At 38.5% G+C, this 22808-nt stretch overlaps 1 protein-coding gene across 2 annotated transcripts in view; it reads left to right on the plus strand.

Annotated features, from left to right (window-relative positions):
• LOC145361797 (myosin-9-like) overlaps positions 1-22808 on the plus strand; it is a 158990-nt gene that overhangs the window by 81468 nt on the left and 54714 nt on the right. For both annotated transcript variants that reach the window (XM_080217776.1, XM_080217777.1), the window contains 8 exons: positions 456-554; positions 3313-3456; positions 5918-6013; positions 10031-10149; positions 12699-12851; positions 15875-16048; positions 16131-16304; positions 16562-16676. In XM_080217776.1, coding sequence (XP_080073902.1) covers positions 456-554; positions 3313-3456; positions 5918-6013; positions 10031-10149; positions 12699-12851; positions 15875-16048; positions 16131-16304; positions 16562-16676 — 1074 coding nt within the window. The remainder of the gene's footprint in view (positions 1-455; positions 555-3312; positions 3457-5917; positions 6014-10030; positions 10150-12698; positions 12852-15874; positions 16049-16130; positions 16305-16561; positions 16677-22808) is intronic.

Genomic DNA, 22808 nt, shown 5'->3' on the forward strand with positions numbered 1-22808 from the left:
AAAACAATACATCTCTCAATGCAGTAAATAGTGGTTTGAAGCCTTTGAAATGAAATGAGATTATTTCCTACTTGAAGACTTAAAGGGAAGTTTTAAGATTAAAAAAATTGTTCAATCCAACTCTAGAATTGGGACCTAGATAACTGTTACATATCAAATGACTCTTTTTTCAATAGTTTTGTTAGCCTAGATCATATTCCTGTAGATCTTGGAGAATAAATTGGAGAATAATTTATTTTAAAACTTGATTTCTACACACTTCTTCTCCTAAGAGGGTAGAATTTATGCATATTAAAGTAATTAACTCTATGACAAAATGAAATTAAACTCTACTTTGCTACCATTTTTAACTTTTGTTGCTACTCGACTGCTGAGAGCAGTTGAAATATGACTTTGCCGTTCAGATCATTACGTACTACTCTTGCAGTGAAGTCTCTTTAACCACCAACTTCCAGATCTGTTGGAAAAGTCTCGCGCCATACGTCAAGCCAAAGATGAACGTACCTTCCATATATTTTACTACCTACTTTCTGGTGCTGGAGAACACTTGAAAAGTAAGTTTGCACATGGAATAATTTCAAAGGAAAGATGCAGATGACAAGGAGGGTGTCTGCCAATCTTTGTTTAAATCAGTTTGCAGTACTTGCATCATGTCAAAATATTTCTTAAATGCAAAAGCCATGTAATTATTTACTATCTCGCCCATAAATTGATTCCAAGTATTTATAATTTTTAGAATGAACAAAAGTTTCCTCATTTGCAATCTTAATGTTTACAACTATTCTTGAATTTAAATCAATTTCCTTCTGTAATGTTCCAGATCTGTGTTTTCGATACTGCTTCCTTGCATATCTCAAGTTCATTTTCTTTCAAGCTTAATCTCTTTGCAGTCTCTCACCAGAGCACTATATAATTTTGAGTGTAGAACCATAGAATGGTTATAATACAGGTGAAAGCCATTTGACCCATTGTGTCTGGCCTGGCTCTCTGCAAGAGCAAATCAGCTGGTCCAACTGCCCACATTTTCCCCGTAGCCCTGCAAATCTTTTACTTTTCAGATCGTTATTGAATTCCTTTTTGAAAGCTACGATTGAATCTGCCACTCTCACAGGCAGTGTGTTCAGGATCCTAATCACTTGGTTTAAGAAAAATAAGTTTTTCTCGTGTCACAGTTGCTTCTTTTGTCCTCTGGTTCTCTCAGCCCTTATGCCAATGGGAAGAGTTTCTGTTATCTATTCTGTCCAGATCCCGCAAGCCTCTGTCAAATCTCTAAATTTGTTCTTCAATCTATTCATGTAACTGAAATCCCTAATCCTGTAACCATTCCATTAAATCTTCTCTATAGATTATAAAAACAGAAAATGTTGTATTAACTCAGCATGTCTGGCAACTTCTGTGGAAAGAGAAACACAGTTAATGTTTCAAGCCCATTGTCTCTTCTATAGAGTTGCCTAAATTTAGTTTGGTCTGCATTATAAACTTCAAATTATTCCAAGTCTTGGAGTACCATCTCTAGCAAGACTTTCCTGGATTAAAATTCTCTGTGCCTAAGAGTGTTTTTAAACCCTTTAAGATTTCCCACCCACCTTTTAAGAGGATAAAATCACAGTGGGTGATCTTTTCTCATAATTCAGTTTTAAGTTCAAGAATTTGACCTCGCAACTCTATTCTGGACTCTCTCCAATTGTTTTAAGTCTTTCCTGAAGTTTGGAGACCATGGTTCACGCTGCTTCCTATTTTGTCATACACAAATGTTGGAATTAGTCCTGCAACCCAAGTCTGGATTGTCAAGGTAGATCAAAAAAACAGAGATCCTAATACTGACCACTGGCTAACCCCACTATATTCCTTCACCTAGCTTGATAAATAGACATTCAGCACTACTGTTTCAGGCCACTTATCCAATTTTGTGTCCATGCTGCCACTTTTTTAGTCAATGGCCTTCAACTTTGCTGACAAGCCTGTTACGTGGCACTTTATCAAACATCTTTTGGAAATCCACGTGCACCGTCATCTAGTGGGGTTTTAGGATTTGTCGGGAAAACTCCAACTGAATTTCACATCACAGCCTAACGGAGTTAGCAGTTTATCAAAACCTGAATATATCTGGAAGGAAAAAGCACTGCTCATGCTGGAGAGAAACTGTATATGTGTTGAGTGTGGACGAGGCTTCAGCCAATCACCTGGCCTTTCAAGATAAAAAGCAGTCACACTGGAGAGAAACCACGGAAGTGTGGGGACTGTGAGGATAATTATCATACCAGTCCTCTGTTACCCCATCAGAAAAATCAACCAGTTAGTTAAACATCAGTTTCCTTTAGGAAATCCGTGCTGGCTTTCCTTAACTAATCCACGTTGGTTCAAGTGAATGCTTTTGTTCTTGGATTACCATTTCTAAAAGCATTTCCACCACAGAGGTTAAACTGATAGATCTGTAATTGGTAGGCTTATATTTTCACCCTTTTTGAACAAGCTGTATCATTTGCAATTCTCTAGTCCTTTGACAGCACCACATTACCTCAGAAATGTTAGATTACAGCCAGTGCCTCTGCAATCTCCACCCTTACTTCCCACAATACCCAAGAATGCAACTGATCTAGTCCTGATTTATTTTAAGTACAGTCAACCTTTATAAACCTTCCTCTAAGTCAATACTTAGTCCAACCAGTATCTCAATTCCCTTCTCTTTTGCCATGACTTTGGTCCTCACTTAGAAAGGAGATAATGCCAATGAAAAATACCCAAATTAATATCTCAGCCACGTCACGTCTTGCTTAATTAGCCCCATCCTTCCTTTTCATAGTTGTATGCCTGTAGAAAACCTTTGGAATTCCTATTGTTAGCTGCCAGTCTCTTTTTCTTTTTTAGCTTCTCTATCTCTATTGCTTCTACTCTGCTCTGAACTTTCTTAATTCTCATCTCTATTATTAATTTGGATTTAGGTTGCAACCAGAAAAGTACTTTGAAGCTTGAAGGAACATACTTCTACTCCTTCCAGCTCCACGTCAGTTTAAAAAGTGTATTAAATTTGATTTGTCATCTTAAGCATTTTGTCTAAATCATTTGACATTGAGTTGCTTTCTTAGATTCTGCTAGTTCAGTGTTTGCAAAATTGACCAGTTTCCTTTGAGCCTCTAGAGATTCTCAACCTTCATTGTACTGTTGACTGGTTTCACTCTTGGTTTACTGACAGTGCCTCAGTATTGCATTAACTGTGGAGCATTATTTGATATCCTGAGCTCATGAAAGATTCTATATACAAGTTTGCCTACTTTTTCTAATGCTAATGTATGGAATGTCTTTGATTTACAGCTGATCTGTTGTTAGAGGGTTACAATAACTACAGATTTGTCTCTAACGGTCACGTTACCATTCCTGGACAACAAGACAAGGATTTGTTTCAGGAAACAATGGAGGCTTTTCGAATCATGGGAATTTCTGATGACGAAATAATTGGTACGCTTTGCTGAGTAATAACAAATGGTTGAATATTGCATGTGCGTGTGCGTGATATATATAAACTTGAGATTCATATTGATAATGGCAAACCATTTAAACAACATTAAGCAACCTTCTCCCCAGTTCCCTAATTTACCAGTTTTTTATTAACTAAGTCTTGAAGTTAATACAGTTTATTTAAAATCAAGCGTATGTATTAGTTGACCTGTGGCTTGTATCTGTTTCATACTGAGGTTTCTGTGATAAATCTAAAAATTGTGATTACTTTGGCGGGAAATGGCTCCAGTACCTGTAGTTAATGTAGAATGTTGCAACGTTTTCGGAAACAGATGGTCAGTTTAAGCTTAAACTGCTAACTTTGCTTTCGAATATATGCTAAAATATTTGAAATAGCAAAATAAGTTCACGCAATAGAATATTTATTGTCGCGTTACCACTGGGCACATATTGAGTTTAAATAATATCTATCACCAGTATTGGCACAAAAATTTTATTCCGCTGATAAAATTGTGGGGTGAGCGGACCAAACTGAGGAACAGTCTTTACAAAGCAAACAGATCTGTTACTTTGTTTGAAATGGTTAGATCTGTTAATCTATAAAATGTTTTTAGGCATTAGTACAGCCCTGTTGGTGGTGGGGTGGATATTACATTGTTGTATTCAAGTGCAATAATAGTTTTAAAACAAATTCTTCTTGGGTCGTGGGCAACATAGCGATGTTGGTATTTAAAATAAAAATCCTCGTTGCTGTGGCTGAGAGGCTTATTACCCTACATCAGAATGTAGATGAGAGTTGAAACTTTGTGGAAATATGCTGAGTAAGCTTATGCTGAAGCAATAGTTATTACATTTATTAATTGTCTCTTAGTAGTGTGTTATTATTCAGATAGAAGATAATTAAAACATTGCACAAACCTCTTATGTTCTCTGTTTTGATTCTTGGAACTATAGTAGCCCATAATAAAAAATCTTTTGGTTTGTGATTCCATTTACCCCCTTGTTTTGGCAATATATTCCACAATTCAGTCGTGCTTTTCATTTTACAGTTGTCTAAAGTTATTTTGCTCTAGTGTACTAGACTTCAAGCTATGCCCCCCAAGTCCTTGAGTACCATCTCTGGCAGACTTTCCTGGATCCAAATTCTTCGTGCCCAAGAAAGTTTTAAGGCAGTTTATATTTTCCCACTTCTCACCTCCCATTTCAGAGGGTAAACTCCCAGGGTGAATAATTCAGTTTTAAGTTCATGAATTTGGCCGTATAACACTCTTCTGGATTCTCACCAATAATCAAAATGTTTTACCCAGAATATGGAAACCAAAACAAAGTACTGGACCCCAGTTGTGACCTCATCAAGAGCTGTGCCGTTTCGACTTTGCTGCCTTTTATATGTAGTCAGCACTTTTTTCATTTTTGTTATTGAAATTCCAACTTCTCAGCCACCAAAACCCTCAAATCTGTTATTGCAAGCCCTTTACAATCTGACAAAGAAACCACACCCTTGTTTCATTTGCTGAATGTTGAGATTTTTATCTGTTGTGCTGCATCCAAGGATGGTAGGAATATAGTCAGATGGCAATGAACCTTTGGAATTCTCTACCTCAGAGGGTGTTAAACTCAATCATTGAGCATGCTCAAGACAGAAGTTGATAGATTTCTGGATACTCATGCCATGAAAAAATACAGTACAGGAAAGTGGTGCTGATGTAGATGATCAGCTATGATCTAATTGAAAAGGCCAATCAGACTCCTACGTTCCAATCTATAATCCCTGCAGTCCTTCCTTTAGATTACTACATATTGGTTAGCATAATTAGCAAATGCACCTACTAACAAAGATAAAAGATGAATCACCCCAATAAATTTATCATTCACACTCTTCCTGTGTCTCTGTGACATTCCTCAACCAAGAACAAACATGCAACCTATTTGAATCTCTTCCATTGCTACATTTTGGCAAGCATTAAGTGGAAATATCCAGCAGGAACTGGGTGATTCTTCCTGCCCTCCTGATTTGCACACTCAACTAAATGGCCCAACTGGTGGCACAGTAGTTAGCACTGTTGCCTCAGATACCCAGATTGAATTCCAGCCTTGTGTCACTGTGTGGAGTTTGCATGTTCTTCCCATGATTCTGTTTTTCCTCTGGGCACTGTGGTTTCCTCCCACAGTCCAAAGATATGCAGGTTACGTGGATTGGCCTTGGTAAATTAGTACCCCAAGGTGTGTTTTTTTGGCTGATTAACAGGGTAAAAACATGGGGTTACAAGAATAGGGCCTTGGTAAGATGCTGTGTTGACAGCTGTTGCAGACCCAATTTGGTTGAATGGCCTCCTGCTGCATTGTAGTGATTTAGCAGTGTCTTGTTCTAGGATGCAATGCATCAACCCAATGTGTGCTAGTGCATTTGTCATTTACATATGTTTGATAAAGTTATGCATTTAATTTTGCCTCTCTCCAGCCATGCTAAAGGTTGTTTCTGCTGTACTTCAATTTGGCAATATAATCTTCAAGAAGGAGCGCAACACCGACCAGGCCTCCATGCCTGATAATACAGGTAAACAGACTGAAACTTGGAGAATTGTATGAGAATTCAACTTCATGTCGTCTTGTTCTCAATGAGTAATCTTATTGCACTGTGTATTTCAAACTTCAAAGCATTTGTTTGGTTGAAATGTATTTTCTTTTAAAATTGGTCTATTCTCCACCATTTAGAGTGTCCTATGTTTTAAACAAACAGTTGTTGAAGACAACCAAAAGGCAAAGCAGTCAATTAATCACTTGTATTATCAATTTCAAAGTCGCTGTGTATAGCGAGTTAACAAGAGACTTTTTCTTCTGGCAGAATCAACTATTTAAGGTGCTCTAAGGTGTACCAAATGCAAAAACAGTAATCAGTAAATGGCATCTCTGAGGTCTAATTATCACTTCTACATTTGCATCTTTCTAATCCTTGAGTGGTGTGGATTTACAGATTGTACAGTTTAAGTTAGTTGCATTGCATACAGTCATGTTTGGTTTCTGCAATAGTGATCTACAGTGTATAGACAGGGTGCTGTCATTTTCTTACATTATCACATTGTGATTATTCAGACAGCGAGCTAGTCTCTAACTATTTTAAACGAGCTTCGAAGTTTTGTATTTAACTATTGAGAGTAGGGTATATTTTGTCGAAGTCAATATGTGAAATAAAAGCTGAATTTGAAATAATGTATTCTTTTGTGTTTAGACCTACAGCAATCTACAGCAATTAGATTTATGCAGTGCCTTTAATGCAGTAAACCGCAGTGTTATCAAGCAAAATCTGATATCAAGCCAGATAGAGATATTAGGGCTGATGACCAGAAGCTTAGTCAAAGATGTAGCTTTTAAGGAGTGGCTTCATGGAGGGGAAAAAAGGATGAGCACAGGCTAGATGGGTGGATGAGACGAGCTATGAATTAGGACATAGGCGTTTTGGATGATCTCATGTTTTCGAAAGGTGGTAAGTAATGTCCCCTGCTAAGCTGTACGCTTGCACACCTGCATAATAATCTTGAAGGTATCATGCAAGCTGCTCACAAGTTGTTCCCTGTTAGGATACTGCATAAATCTGAAGGTGCTCCTGTCAAAATAAACACCTCCCTGTATGGCTCAAAGTTGCATTTTATCTATGACTCCTATGAAATGTCTTGATGTAATATGTTAAGGATCCTATATAAATGTGACATAATTTTAAATTCTAGTGGCGCAATTGACTATTTCAGCAGGCAACTTACAATGTTTGATTCCATCTGTCTTTAAATTGCAATTATGTCTTAACGTTGACAAACATAAATTGGGTGGTTGTTCCACACACCAATTGGGTATCTTAATTACTAGCTTTAAATTACTTCTTTCTTTGTTGAGAGACTGGCAGAGCATTCACAGACTAAAATAATAGATGAGGATTTACAAGTTACAGTCATGACCTATTACATGAGGTAGGCAGAATGTGTTTGAACACAAAGTGGTGAAATTTGTCCAGTATCATTATGCAAGTCATTTTATATACATCTCCTCTCCAAACCTGCAGTTGGGAAGACTGGCCAAACTGAGCCACAAAGGAAGGTAAGGATGGAAGGGGAAAGAAAAATAGAAGATTTCATATCTCTAGAAGAGTATTCATGAAGTAGGTCACACGAACAATTAAAATTGCAACTGCTGCTTTTGAGTAGCGAATACTTAATAAATACGCTGTTACTCTATTTGAGGTGTCCTTGAGCAAAAGACAAATGTAACATCTGGTATATCGATGATCTGGAGGGGGTGCTGAGTGTAGGGTGACGAAAGTTGCTGATGACACGAAGATGAGTGGAAAAGCATATCGCGTGGAGGGTGTGGAAGGTCTGCAGAGAGATCTGGATAGGCTGAGCGAGTGGGTGAGGACGTGGCAGATGGAGTATAATGTTAGCAAGTGTGAGGTTATCACTTTGGCAGGAATAGTAGTAGGAGGGATTATTATTTAAAAGGTGAAAAACCGTAGCATGCTACGGTGCAGAGGGACAGGGGGTCCTTGTGCACGAGTCGCAAAAACCCAGTCTGCAGGTGCAGCAGGTGATCAAGAAGGTGAACGGAATGTTGGCCTTTATAGCGAGGGGGATAGAATATAAAAGCAGGGAGGCCTTGCTGCAACTGTACAGGGTACTGGTGAGGCCTCAGCTGGAGTACTGTGTGCAGTTTTAGTCGCCGCACTTGCGGAAGGATATATTGGCCTTGGAGGGAGTGCAGAGGAGGTTCACTAGGCTGATAACGGAGATGAGGGGGTTGGACTATGAAAAGAGATTAAATAGACTAGGTCTGTACTAGGAGTTTAGAAGGATGAGGGGGGATCTTATAGAGACGTATAAGATAATGAAGGGGATGGATAGGGTAGAGGTAGAGAGATTCTTCCCGTTCAAAGGACAGCAGGACTAGAGGGCACAGCCTCAAGATAAGGGGGGGTGCTGTTTAGATCAGAGTTGAGGAGGAACTTCTTCACTCAAAGGGTGGTGAATCTCTGGAATTCTCTGCCCGTTGAAGTGGTGGAGGCTACCTCGCTAAATATATTTAAGTCATGGGTAGATAGGTTTTTGGTAGACAAGGGAATTAAGGGTTATGGGGAGAAAGCGGGAAAGTGGAACTGATCCACTTCAGATCAGCCATGATCTTATTGCATGGCAGGGCAGGCTCGAAGGGCTACATGGCCTACTCCTTCTATTTCTTATGTGTAGTGCATGTTCTAGGAACTTCGGAGAAGGTCTGTTTGCACCGATGTGGGTACTCTTAGCATATCAAATCAGAATTGCTCTTGCAATCAGTTAAAAGCTACATTCAGCACGGTGGCATAGTGGTTAGCACTGAGGCCCCCCAGCACCAGGGACTGGGTTCAATTCCCAGCTTGGGTCACTGTGTGGAGTTTGCACATTCTCCCTGTGTCTGCATGAGTTCCTCCGGGTGCTCCGGTATCCCGCCACAATTTGAAAGACATGCTAGTTAGGTGCATGGTGCTGAACACACGCATGTTGGAGTGGCGACTAAGGGAATATCACCAGTAATTTCATTGCAGTGTTACTGTAAGCCTTATATGTGACAAATAAATGAACTTAAATAATTTAGAATCGTGAATCATAAGTAGAATATTACACATTAGTTGATTGATATGGAGGAAGAGCGCAACAAAATACGAAAAGATACTAACAAACTTGCAGAATGGGTATGTAAATTTTGTTTTGATATTGGTAAGTGCAAAGTGGTCTAGTTTGGTATGAGGGCTGAGGAAGCCACCACTCGTGTCTAAATGGGGTAGAAGAAGAAAGGGATCAAGGGTTCCAGTTTCACAAAGCATGAAAACCAGCAACCCAGGCTAACAAAACCAATAAATGTGCAAACAAAGCATTGGACTTAATTTTATTCATCTACCAATTAAAAGCATAGAAGTTGTTAAATATGTACAGACCTTTGTTAGATCACACTTAGAGACCAGACCAGAGCAAAGTACTATATTAATAAAAATAAATTATTACCTAAAGATTTCCAAAGATGCCAGAACTGAAGCTTTATAAGCACCCACCTGCCCTAGAAAAGAGATGGCTAAAAGATGACCTGATGGGATATTTGACTGAGTAGATGTAGATATGCTCCCATTTGTTAGGGGAAGTCCAGAATTACTTGTCATAAATCTAGTCACTAATAAATTTAGTAATAATTCTGAAAAATACTCTTGCTCGAGAGTGTGGTTAAAACATAATACCTACTCCACATGGAGTAATTGTTGAAGCTGTAGATACAATTGAGGGCAAGCTTGATCATGTTGGTGAAAGTTTTGGGAATAGAAGTATATGCTGATGGGCTGAAATGAAGAGGTGTGGGAAAAGACTCATGTGAAACATAGGTATTGGACCAAATCACCAGTTTCTGTGCTGTTAACTCCATATGTTGCTATAATTTGATCCATGTACACAAATATTGCTATACTATATTGTATTTCTGCTTGTTGAAGGTGCAGCTAATATTTTGTTCGTTAGCAAAACATTAGATTCTTAATGGCAGTCTTCAATGTGTTTTTGCTTCACAGCTGCCCAAAAAGTCTGCCATCTGCTGGGAATCAATGTAACTGACTTCAGCAGGGCGATCCTCACTCCTCGTATTAAAGTTGGGAGGGACTACGTTCAGAAAGCTCAGACCAAAGAACAAGTGAGTATTGGCTTAGTTTCCTTAAAAAATAATTGTAAAAGCTAACTCTGAAGTTGATAAGTCCTTTAAAATTTTGGAATTTTAAAATTTGTTAAAACCATTAACAGCCAGTAATTAATGCACTTGAGCCAAACTGAATCAATATTTCTTTCAGACTGTGTATCAAAGTAAAACAGTTGGAATAACAGTACTTAAACGTAATTTGCATTTATTTGGAACAGTACTACTTCGTTTCTGGAATCTTAACTGGTAGAATTCATGCACAATATTTAAAATTGGGTATGCAAAGTTTTATAAGGGAATGGAATTGATAGGATCCAAACTGGTGGTTGAAGCCAAAATCAAGCCACAAACCTTTTCTTTAGTTTGATTTGTTTGTACTCAACTCGCTTCCCACTCAATCCAGTGTTCCAGCTATCTCTGTTTGTATGCTCATTGAAAAAAATTCAGATAAACGGGGTTTCTGTTTGTGTGCTGAAAGGCAATTTATACTGATCACCTCAGTCCCGTTGATACACTTAATAAACAGATTTCTGTTACAAAGCAAGAGCTTTCATACTTTTGAACCCATGGGGGAGACGTAAACCAAGATAACCTAATTTGCTGAATGACGCCCAAAGAGAAGAAATTGCTAACATTGTTACACTGTGTAACTTTTAATATGAATAGGAATCAATACAAACTAAATGCAAATTAAAAATACTTGAAGATGAATTTCACTTTAAGTAGCCATTACAAAAAACAACTAGCCGTATTACTCCCAACACAAGTGTGGCTTCGTGTGCCTGGTATGCACAAGCTCTCATTTTCCCACTTAAATCAGTTCTGCCTTTAAATTGCATTCACTGGTAGATGGAGTCTACCTGAGACCCTGGATATAGTTAATACTGACGTCTACAAATTCTCACTTCTGCAGGTTACATCAATCCTGGTGGCAAGTTCCCTATCTAGAAAACTTACCTTTTTGTACAGAACTTGGCTGCTGCTAAACACACCATGAGGTTGATACCTGTGTCCTGCTGGAGCATTTTTGTGTCAGCATTTGTGTGCTGATTACCTTTTGTCTCCAACTCTCCCTAGTGTCCGTCAACCACACAGCTTCTATCATAATTGTCTTCCTTTTAATACTGCTTCCATGTCAAGAACCACTGAGGCACACAGATCAGTATTTCTATTTTTTAACAAACACAATTCGCCCTTTCATGATTGATGCAACTCTTGTCAAACGTTCTTAAAAATAATTACAGCTGCTACAGACATTTGAAAGTAATTGCAAATTTTCATATTGTGGTGCGTCTGGATCCAAGGTCACCATGATAGCTGAAAGCTTCAACTGCATTGGATAGTTATGTGGGCTTAGGTTTTAATGTGTGTTGCCAGTGTGAAGAAAGCCATCAGAGGCACAGAAGCATTCGCCCCCAATGAGGGGCTAAGAAGGGATTTCTCTTTTTTGAAAAAGTATGTTGTGTTTTGAAATTGTATGTGTTGTGAAGCCCAAGGTACATTTATGCTCCTACCAATAGAGCACAGTAAGAAGTGTCTTAACACTAACAGGTTTATTTGGAATCGCAACCTTTTGGAGCACTACTACTCTAGGTGAGTGGAGAGATAGCTACACAAACACGGCATATATAGACAGAGACACAATTGCAAGATAATGCCAGTCTTTACAGTTTGTGAACCTAACCCTCCACTCACCTGATCCAGCAGTGGTCAAAAGCTCGTGACTCCAAATAAACCTGTTGGACTTTAATCTGGTGCTGTGAGACTTCTTACATTGCGCATCCCAGTCCAATGCCGGTGTCGCCACATCATGGCTACCAATAGAGTAGCACTGACCGAGTAGAAACCTGCTCCTGGGGTTCTGTTTTCTCAACCAAATTAATTCACAATGACTGACAAAGATTACCTCTTGCTGCCTTTTACTACTGCTTAGTTAGTACCGATATTTGTTTGGAATAATTGTGTGGCCAGTGAATCTGCTTCGCTGTACTTAATCAGAGGATGTGCCAAGAATATCGTGGACTGTTGACTAAATAACCAATTGTTAAGGTCACTCAGATTCTCCACAGATCTTGGAAATTGTTGGCATAGAACCAGCATGAACATTTATATTGTGAAATAACCATTGCCATTGTTCCAAGTGGTTTCCCTGTGCCAGATTCTCAGCGAATCTCTCAGGAGTGAGGAATATTTTAACATCGTTTTGGAATAGATCTAATGAGAAGAAAAACCTGGTTGAAGTCAGCAGTTTGACGTTGATCCAAATAGACATATATTAGTAACGTATTGAATTTTGTACTATTAACACATCTATAATGCTTTGATAGATATTTGCAAACCTCGTAATCCGGCATATTCCTTATTCAGAGTACGTCCTATTTTGGAAAATCATGATTGCACAATTCACTGCTCTGGCTTCATGTGAGATCCACTGCTTAAAATGATTTTCCATATAATACATAGTTTTCCTAATAAATATCCTGTGATGACTAATGTTTGTACATTTTGATTTTTAGCTGACTTGGATTTATTTTTTCTACATTTAGGCTGACTTTGCTGTTGAGGCTTTGGCCAAAGCCACTTATGAGCGCCTCTTCCGTTGGCTGGTGATGCGCATCAACAAGGCTCTGGATAGAACCAAGAGACAGGGTGCCTCCTTTGTGGGCATTTTGGATATTGCTGGCTTTGAGATCTTTGAGGTACCTTGCAACTCTTGTCAAACGTTCTTAAAAATAATTACAGTTGCCACAGACATTTGAAAGTAATTGCAAATTTTCCTATTGTGGTGCTCCTGGATCCAAGGTTGCCATGATAGCTTGGGTTGTTTGATTGGGGACGTTTCAAGTTAAGAGTAGATTTCTGGCACGAAGACCAAGAGCAGTAAGCCTTTTGTGGCAATCCTGGAATTACATCTCCACTGATATTTTTGGGATATTTGCAGTGTTCTGTTCCCTGTACAGAGTAACAAAAGCCATTTTCTGTTCAGTCTAAATTGAAAGTGGGGGGAATACTGAATCTAAAGTAGCTTTAGACTGGTTGGGATGTGCTTCAAGGACTTGACATTAGGATGCTAAATACCTGAGCTTTGCTTGAACCATGGATTGATTTCAGAACTGTGTTCCACCCTAAAGTCTGTTAAACTCAATATGATGCACCATTTGTCAATGAGCAACATACTTTTTTTGGTGCATTTAGACCTGCAGTACTTGAATTTGTGTGATTGAATTTCATGTTCAAACTTCAAAACTCTTTACATTTGGAAAGTGCTGAAATTGTGAATAAGTGTGTAATGATGTGAGTTTCCTTTCCCTGCTTGCCCAAGTGATAAATTTTTTTCACAGTAAAAGTACACCAAGAATGTTGATCAACCACACCCAGGTCTCGTATTATCTAAGTCTCAATTCTATACCAGTGTGACAGATTTTTTTCCCTTTTTCCCCCACACTAAGCATCACTACGTTAGCCTGAGTGACATTGAAATTGGCAAATTGACATCTAATCCATGTGGACTTGTTTCTAACCCACATTCAAACAAATGGAATCTAGTTAGCATACAAGTAGTGATGTGCTGTAAATAAACACTAACTCTAGACTGACCACAGAGACTATAATGTTACAAAGATCAATAGTAACTGAGGATTGGTAGTATTTTAGAAACAGCAAAGGATCACCTCAGTAGTTGAAAGAAAGGAAATAAATATAATTGTAAACTAGCCAGAAATATAAAAACAGATCACAACACTTTTACCATTTTGTAACAGGAAATTAATAGCTTAGTAAATCTGCCTTTAGGAGGAGACAGGATGTGGGAGGCACGATGATACAGCAGTTGGCACCACTGCCTCACAGTGGCAGGGACCTGGATTCAATTCCCGGCTTGGGTCACTTTGTGCAGAGTTTGCACATTCTCCTCCGGGTGCTCTGCTTTCCTCCCACAGCCCAAGGATGTGTGGGTTGGGTGTATTGACTGTGCTAAATTCTCCTCCAGGCACCAGAGTGTGGCAACTAAGGGATTTTCACAGTAACTTCTTTGCAGTGTTAATGAAATGTAAGCCTACTTGTGACACTAATAATCTTTAAACTTTAGGGATAACTTATCATAAGGTTGAGGCAAAGGCAGACATTGAACAAATATTTTATTTGTCTTCACAGTAGGAGTTGCAAGTTACATACCAGAAATAGAGGGTAACCTAGGGGCAAATAAGAATGAGAAAATTAAAGGCATCAGTGGAGAAAAATACTGAAGAAATTCAAGGACTAATCTGACAAATCCCTAGGGCCCAATAGTCTACATCCTAGTTTTCGAAAAGAGGTAGTGGATGTCCTGGCTGTGATTTTCCAGAATTATCAAGAATCTGGAATGGTTACAGCAGAATGTAAGTTAGCAATTGTAACATTGCTATTCAAAGGGGAGAGAGAGAGTGTGAAATGAAGAACTTACTGGCCAGTTAACCCTAAGTGAGCAATTCAGGAAGTGCTGGAATGTATGGAAAACTTGACTTAGAACAGCATAGTATGAGCAGACAGTCAACATGGTTCGACAAAAAAGAAATCCCAGTTAGTCAAATTTTAGTTTTTTGATGATGTAACAAGTAGGATAGATAAGGAGAACCAGTAGGTGACGTATACGTGGATCACCAAATGGCATTCAGTAAGGTGCCATGCAAAAAGTTAATTCACGCAAAGGGCTTATGGAGTTGGGGATAATGTATTAGCATGGATGGAAGATTAGTTAATGGACATGAAACAGCGTAGGGAAACTCCCGTAACCCCGTTGTAACTCCATTTACTGTGGCCAATCCATCTAGCCTACACATCTTGGGACACGAAGGGGCAGCTTAGCATGGCAAACCCACCTAACCATCTTTGGACTGTGGGAGGAAACCACAGCAAGCCCAAGCAGACAGGGGAGAACATGCAAACTCCACACATAGTTATCCAAGGTTGGAATTGATCCAGAGTCCCTGGTGCTGAGGCAGCAGTGCTAACCACCGTGTCACCCACTAGATACGTTATAGCCCTCTGAACTGAATATTGAGTTCAACAACTTTAGATTGTGACCTTTCTCCTCAAATTTACCTTCTTTTGACGCAAATATTTTCTTATTCTGATGCATAGACCTTACCTCCCCCACTGGGCCATAGTTTTACCACATTGCCATCTCTCCCATCTCCCACTAACCACTGTTCCCATCCCCTTGTATACATCATATTTTCCCTTCAGTTCTGAATAAGGGTCATGTGGACTTGAAACATCTGTTTTCTCTCCATGTAGATGCTGATAGACTGGCTGGGATTTTCCAGCTTTCTTTGTTTTTGTTGTATAAGAAATTAGCATGCAGGCACAGCAAGCAACTGGGAACAGAATTGGCGTGTTGGCCTTCATTGCAAAGGGATTCGAGTACAAGAATAAAGAAGTCTTGCTGCAATTGTACAGGTCTTCAGTGAGAGCACACTTGGAATGTGCGTAATTTTGGTGGTCTTAAAGAAGGATCTGATTACACTGAAGGCAGTAGAATGAAGGTTTGCTAAGCGGTTGAGTAAATCAGGTCTATATTTTCTGGAGTTTAGAAGAATGAGAAGTGATTTCATTGGAACATTATGAAAGGGCTTGACAGGATAAATACCAAGACTATTTGTTTCATCTGGCTGAGGAATTTAGGATGTCACGTGATGCTATCTTCCTCCTTCCTGGTGACTTTTTATTTTTTGTCCTTTTGCAGCTGAATTCCTTTGAACAGTTGTGCATTAACTACACAAATGAAAAGCTTCAACAGCTCTTTAATCACACAATGTTCATTCTGGAGCAAGAAGAGTACCAGCGAGAAGGAATTGAATGGAACTTCATTGATTTTGGTCTTGACTTGCAGCCTTGCATTGACCTAATTGAAAAATCTGTGAGTAATCTTTCTCAGTTTTGGCTAACTAGCTCCCCAGAAGTATATTGAGATTAATTTTTAAAAATATTTCCTTAATCAGGCTAGTCCTCCTGGTATCCTGGCTCTGCTTGATGAAGAGTGTTGGTTCCCCAAAGCCACTGATAAAACATTTGTGGAGAAGGTGGTGCAGGAACAGGGAACCCACCCAAAGTTCCAGAAGCCTAAACAGCTAAAAGATAAAGCTGATTTCTGCATTATTCACTATGCAGGCAAGGTAGGCTGATCTAAAGCTTGATGCAGTTATCATTTACATAATTTATTGAAAGAATAGCCATAAATGTGTGAAATAATCTAGTCATTCAACTGCCACCTTGTTGACCTGTTTTGTTCTCCTTGCCTGAACATGTGCACTCTACAAAGAACATGAAAGTGAAATATGTATATCAGACTTTGTAACCAGGACTCAACAGATTAAATAATTGATTGTTGATCAAGGTATTTATTATAAGGTATCTCTGGTTTGCAATATAGGTGGACTACAAAGCGAATGAATGGCTGATGAAGAACATGGATCCCCTGAATGACAACATCGCCACTTTACTGCACCAATCATCTGATAAGTTTATAGCTGATCTCTGGAGGGATGGTATGTTAAAATTAGAAACTTCAGCTGCTTAAAATGCTTCTATTGCTTATTGTAGCTTTTGACTTGAACAGTTTTTTTTTGGTAATACCGTAATCTGCTGCTTATGCTGTCTAGATTTAGGGAAATCATGAAATAAGTTCAGTGTTCCAGTCGCTTGCTAAACTCTGAATTCTGAAAATGTTTGCAGCATGTACCTGATTATAATGCTATGATTGCAAGAGTCCAGCACAGACACACATTTGCAAGGATAGCTTAATAAATCTAGTGGCAATGTGGTAGCCAAGAGACCCCATCTTCCCTTGGAAAAGGGACAATCCAATTTGCTTTGCTTTGCTTCAGATGAATTTTACTTGTTTAGAAAAAAATTAAAAATTATTTTCAGCAACTCCATTCTAAGCAGCGTTGGTGAATTGAATAGTGGAGTGTTTTCACCCCAAAATCCCAATTGCTGATCAAGTATTTCCGACAAACAACATGGAAAAAGAGGTTTGGTAGAATGTAGGAAGGATCATTTTCCTGCTATGTGGAATATATCGATTTATGATTTGATGTGATTTCTTTGATTTGGAGACTTTCAGTAAGCACGTAAGAAATAGGGGCAAGAGTAGACAATTTGAGCCTGCTTTGCCATTCAATATTATGTCTGATCTTTGGCTTCAACTCCCACTTTCCTACCCACTCCATATCTGTGTATTTCTGCCTTAGATGTATTCTGTGATAGAACTTCAAAAGCCCTCTAGGGTAGGGAATTCCAAAGATTCATGCCATTTTTGAGTAATGAAACTTTTCCTCATGTCATTCCTAAATGATTGGCCCACTATCCTGAGACTGTACTTTCGTTTTCTAGATTCCCTAGCCAGGGGAACAACTTGTGTCTAGCATATCAAGCTCCTTCATAATTTAGTATGCTTTAATGAGATGTTTCAATGGAGAATACAAACCCATTTACTCAACCTATCTTTGTAGGCTAACATTCTGAATCCGTGGACCAATCTAGTGAACCTTTGCTATTCTTCATTTAAAGGTGGAGATCAAAACTGCGCACAGTATTCTTGGTGTGTTCTCAACCACAGTCCTGTACAATTGTAGGGGTCTTCCTTAAACTGTACTCTAGTCCCCTTGCACTAAAGGCCAGTGTGCCATTTGTCTTCCTAATTGCTTGCTATACCTGCATGCTTACATTTTGCGTTTCTTGTACAAGCACACACCCTGAATTTCAGCACCTACAAGTTTTTTTGCATCCTTTTAAAAAAAGCTTTCATATTCTTGCTACTAAAATGAATAACCTCACATTTCCCCATATTATACTCCATGTACCATCTTGTTTCCCACTCATTTAACTTGCCTATATCTCTCTGCAGCCTCTTGGTGTGTTCTTCTTATGGCTTGCATTCCCACTGTGTTGCCAGTAAACTTAGATGCATTGCTCTCTGTTTTGTCTAAGTCATTAATATAGATTGTAAATAGTTGAGGCCCCAGCACTCATTCTCGTGGCACTCCACTAGTTACAGCCTACCAAAATGTACTGTTTATCCCTACACTTTATTTCCTGTCTGTAAACCAATCCTCTATCCATGAGCCTTTGTGTATTAATCTTTAATGTGGCAACTTGTTGGATGACTTTTGGATCACTGGTTAAATCCTCAAAAAAAAAACAGATTTGTCAAACGTAATTTTCATTTATTTAAAGCCAACTGACTTTGTCTGATCGCATTGATTTTCTAAGCAAATTCTTAATGCTTCCTTAATATAAACTGACTTTCACAATGACTGATGTCAGGCTAGCAGAGAGCACAGAGATTTTCCTTGCATTTGAATTCAAGCAAGTGTTAAAATCACGTAATTGCATTTCTTTGTAGGATTCAATCTGTTTAATTTCACTGTTATTACTTTCTACCATAGGATGTTCTATTTTTAGCTCCACGTTCCCATTTCCAAATCCCCAGTAGCAAAAGATAGGCAGGTGTGATCTGCTCGCATTGCTCTGTTAGTGCTATTACTGTTCAATAATTTGACATTTAAGTGATAAAAGTTTTTGATATGTCCCATCCTTAGAGGAATTCCTGGTCTGTGCACAGCACCAACTCCTGAAGGTGGAGATTATGCTGCAATTGCTAAATGATTCATTCAACAATTGAATAACTATCTAAAGAGACCAAATCTTGTGTATCCTGTAGTTCTCATTGTTAATGGGATTTTTTTTAAGGATTCATTTTTCTTATTTTTGTCTTGATGTCTCTGTGTCTGTTGCAGAGATAAAAAGCTTTCAGAGAGCCTATTTCTATACACGCTTTCCTATTCTACATCTAGAACCAGGTGACGTGAGAGGAGTCTGTGATAGTGCTGTAGATCGATGCTTCTGAGAATCGCCTGCTTTGAATGCTCATCTTTCCTCTCCATTCCTGCTTGTGCAGTGTTCTTTTCTGTTTTCCCTTCGCTTCAGGTTAATGCGGCCCAACCATTTCAACAGTGCCTCATCCTGAGCTGCAGTGGTGAAACATGTTCCACCAACTCGTAAGCAAAATGCACTTGTGTGGAAAAGTTGAAATTAGCTTTATCTAGAATACTGACTTATTTTTATTTGCCTCTTTCCTGTATGAGGAATTTTCTTCTGCATTCAATGATGAGACTGTAATTTCATAAATATAACCATTTAGTTTTTGTTGGACCTAAATTTAGATGTACAAGTTTTATCCCAAGGGCCTTGTGTCCTTCTAGTTTCTTTAAGATAAGGGTGGGTCATTGCAAACTAATTCTCAATTAGGCATTCTATGTTTTTAAAAAATCCATTTCCACAATTCCGTCTTCTGAGCTCCACCTTATCTCCTCACATACTATCCTTTACTGAGAAAGGAGGAAAACTGGCATCAAGTCAGGTATTTATAGTGCCAGGCTTGAATGGGCTGGCACGACAAGTATGTAAACAGCCCAAAGTAACATTCCTACTATTCCTTCCCCCTTACTCCATGCTTCCCTGTGTGGAACATAAGGCAGCCTGGGCTTTTGCAATCTTTGCAACTTAACCTATTCAGACATTTGAACTAACCACTTTTCTCTGTGAAATTATATGTGCACTTCAAGTTCACTTCTTGACAACCGCCTCTACTGTATTCCACAGGTTATGTTTTATGAAATTGAGGTTCTGATTTGTCATTTAAGAATGTAGAAGGTTTTTTGAAAGGTACAGGCGTGTTTCCTTATTTGTAGTAAGAATATTGCATGAAATGAGTCTCCAAGAGCATGTCATGTTGATTCTCACAATTAATACTGAAGCCTGCAGTGGTATATCGGCACCAATATACTAACTTGGATTCATTTTCATTTTAAGGTTTACAGGCCTGTCACAAATACTCTAAAAGGTTCACTTTCTGTATCTACCCACTGTATAGTTCCAGCATTGTGAATACTATATGCTATAAATGTTTGAATTTTAAGTATTGCATTGGATTAACTACATTGACAAAAGTGCAAGAGCGACCAAATAAAAAGCTTAGGAATCTATTCTACAGTGCCCTTTCAGGTGGACAATATATATATTTATATGTTTGCCAGTTAGTTTAAAGCTGTGAACTTGGCAAGTAAAATGCAGTGGAATTGATGTTAGCAGAAGAGGAAGCTGGAGACTACCAAGCTAGCCTCCATTGTTTTATGGATAATAGGTAGATGACAGAGGGGAACAGGGAAAATAGCTTCCTCTAAACTTGCCTTCTGATAGAACAAATCTATTAAAGGTTCAAAGGGGAATTGAAAAAACAAATAATTAAAAGGGGTGGTATGGGAGGAGTGAGGCCAATTTGGGATCAAACAGGAGATTTGTGTGTGGGGGCAGGGGTCATAGCTGAGGTATTATGTTACATTGCAAGTGCCTTTTACCAAGGAAGGACCAGCGGTGCTGGTCATGGTGAAAGAGAAGATAAGATAATTCAGATAGTTGAATGGTTTAAAATTGATAAATGAGGTATTGCTGTGGCTAGCTGTATTTAAAATTAGATACCAGGACTAGATGAGATCCAAAAATTCTGAGGGAAGTGAGGTAATTGCAGGGGCACTTGTCATAATTTTCCAATCTTCTTTGGACTTGGATGGTGTCGGAGGACTGGGGAATTGTGAAAAAAAATTCAAAGAAATGGTGTAAAGATAAGCTCAGTAATTCAGACCAGTTGGTTTAACCAATGTGATGAGGAAGCTTTTAAAAACAATAATTTAGAACAAAATTCATAACCACTTGGGCAAATACAAGTTAATTAAGGAAAGCTAGAACAATTTGTTAGGGCAAATTGTGTTTAACCAACTTGTTTGAGGTTTTTGATGAGAAAACAGTGAGGGTTTTGAGCATACGTAGACTTGATAAAATGAGCAAAGTTAGAGCTCATGCGATAAAGGGCACTATAGTGATATGGATACAAAATTGGTTTGAAAAGATTCACAAATAATTTCAAGGATGAGGAACTTCAGTTAATTGGTAAGATAGGAGAAGTTAGCACTTTGGTCCTTTGGAAAAGAGATGATTTAGAGGAAATTTGATGGCAGTATTCACAATCATGTTCCTGGACAGAGTTTCTGCTTCAGTTGATGGAATGTTTGAGAGCCAGAGGCCACTGATTTAAAGTAATTGGTAATTAAGAAGCAATGGCAACATGAGTGAGTGGTTAGGATATGGAATTCACTGCCTATGTGTGGGGGCAGAAGATGCAATTGAGGCATCCAATATTCAACTGATCATTATTGGAAAAGGAAAAGTTTGCAGGTTTGTGGAGAAGACAGGAATGGCACTAGGTGGTTTCTTCAGAGGACTGCAGAGATGAGGTGGGCTGAATGGCTTCCTCTGCTGTAATCAATCTATGATTTTTGTAATGTCGTGGAGCAATTTAGGATTCCTTGAAGTGTGTAAATATTGATTTTTTTTGGTGCTTTTAAACAAATATATAGAAATTAGTTCCTTTTCTATATAACCTTTTCAGTTTTCCACACTTGCATTTATGTTACATCAGCATTTGTCTGCATTACAACAGCCGAACTTAGTTAGTTTAACCTGATTGCAAAAGACTTCAGCTGTAATTTTTATGGTCCTAGTTAGGAGTCCCACTCCACCCCAGATTTCCTTAAAGACATTGGTTTGAAAAGATTTTCCTTAACACATCAATGTAACTCCCAAAGATAAACCCCTGTGACTTTCTTGGAATGCTGGACATATCAAATTAAGCAATTTTGGATGAATATCCATGGCACAGTATACATCATTATTTCTTCATACTGTATGCCCATGCAACAGAATATAATACAAAAACACCTCGAGGGTTTGAGAAGTTAGCACATTGTCATTAATCTGGGGTGTAGCTCATTGGTGGCTGATCTGTCAGAAGATTGCAGTTATTAATTAAAGCTTATAAGAGGAAGGGTAATAGAACTTCACATTGAGTTGGTTTGTCAGGAGTTTATTATTTACCAGATTTGATCTCTTCAACTTTGACCATTGTTTTGGAACTTCAGGCCACCGTTTTCTTAAACGAGAACGATTATAAGTGTATTCATCTGTCATCTTGATTAATGCATAACTATGATTGCCACAATAGAAAATTATATTTTGAGAAGTGCTGCAGATAAACAGTCAGAAGTCTGTGCCCATATACACAACTTTTTTAAAGGTTTAGAGCAAGTTGATAAGGTTTTAAAAAAAGAAGCAAGTGGGTTTCTTGGGGTTATAAATAGATGAATATAAAAACAAATACATCATACTAGAACTTCTTAAATCACTTATTAGACCTCAGCTGGTGTATTGTAGACAATTCTGGGCACCACACATAAAGACAAAGTGAACAGAGGAGGCTTACTAGGATGTCATCAACAATGAAGGTCTTTAGTTATGGGGAGATGTTGGAAAAGTTGTCCTTGGATCAAATAGATAAAAACATTTTCCTGTGGTATAGTAAGCAGAAATCATAGGTTCAAACTCTGGCGATTTTAACTTCAACATTGTCAGGATCTGGAAGACTACTTGAAAAAGTGGTGGAAGCTAATCCTATGTGTAAAAGGGAGTTGGACACGTACTTGAGAATGAGCATCTTGGTAGGGTTGCAGACAAAAAGTGTGGATATGACAGAAGCGAACTGCTCTTTCAGAGGCACTATGGCT

This window comes from Carcharhinus amblyrhynchos, chromosome 35 (genome assembly GCF_965287045.1).
Source record: "Carcharhinus amblyrhynchos chromosome 35, sCarAmb.v2.hapA, whole genome shotgun sequence".
Taxonomy (NCBI): domain Eukaryota; kingdom Metazoa; phylum Chordata; class Chondrichthyes; order Carcharhiniformes; family Carcharhinidae; genus Carcharhinus; species Carcharhinus amblyrhynchos.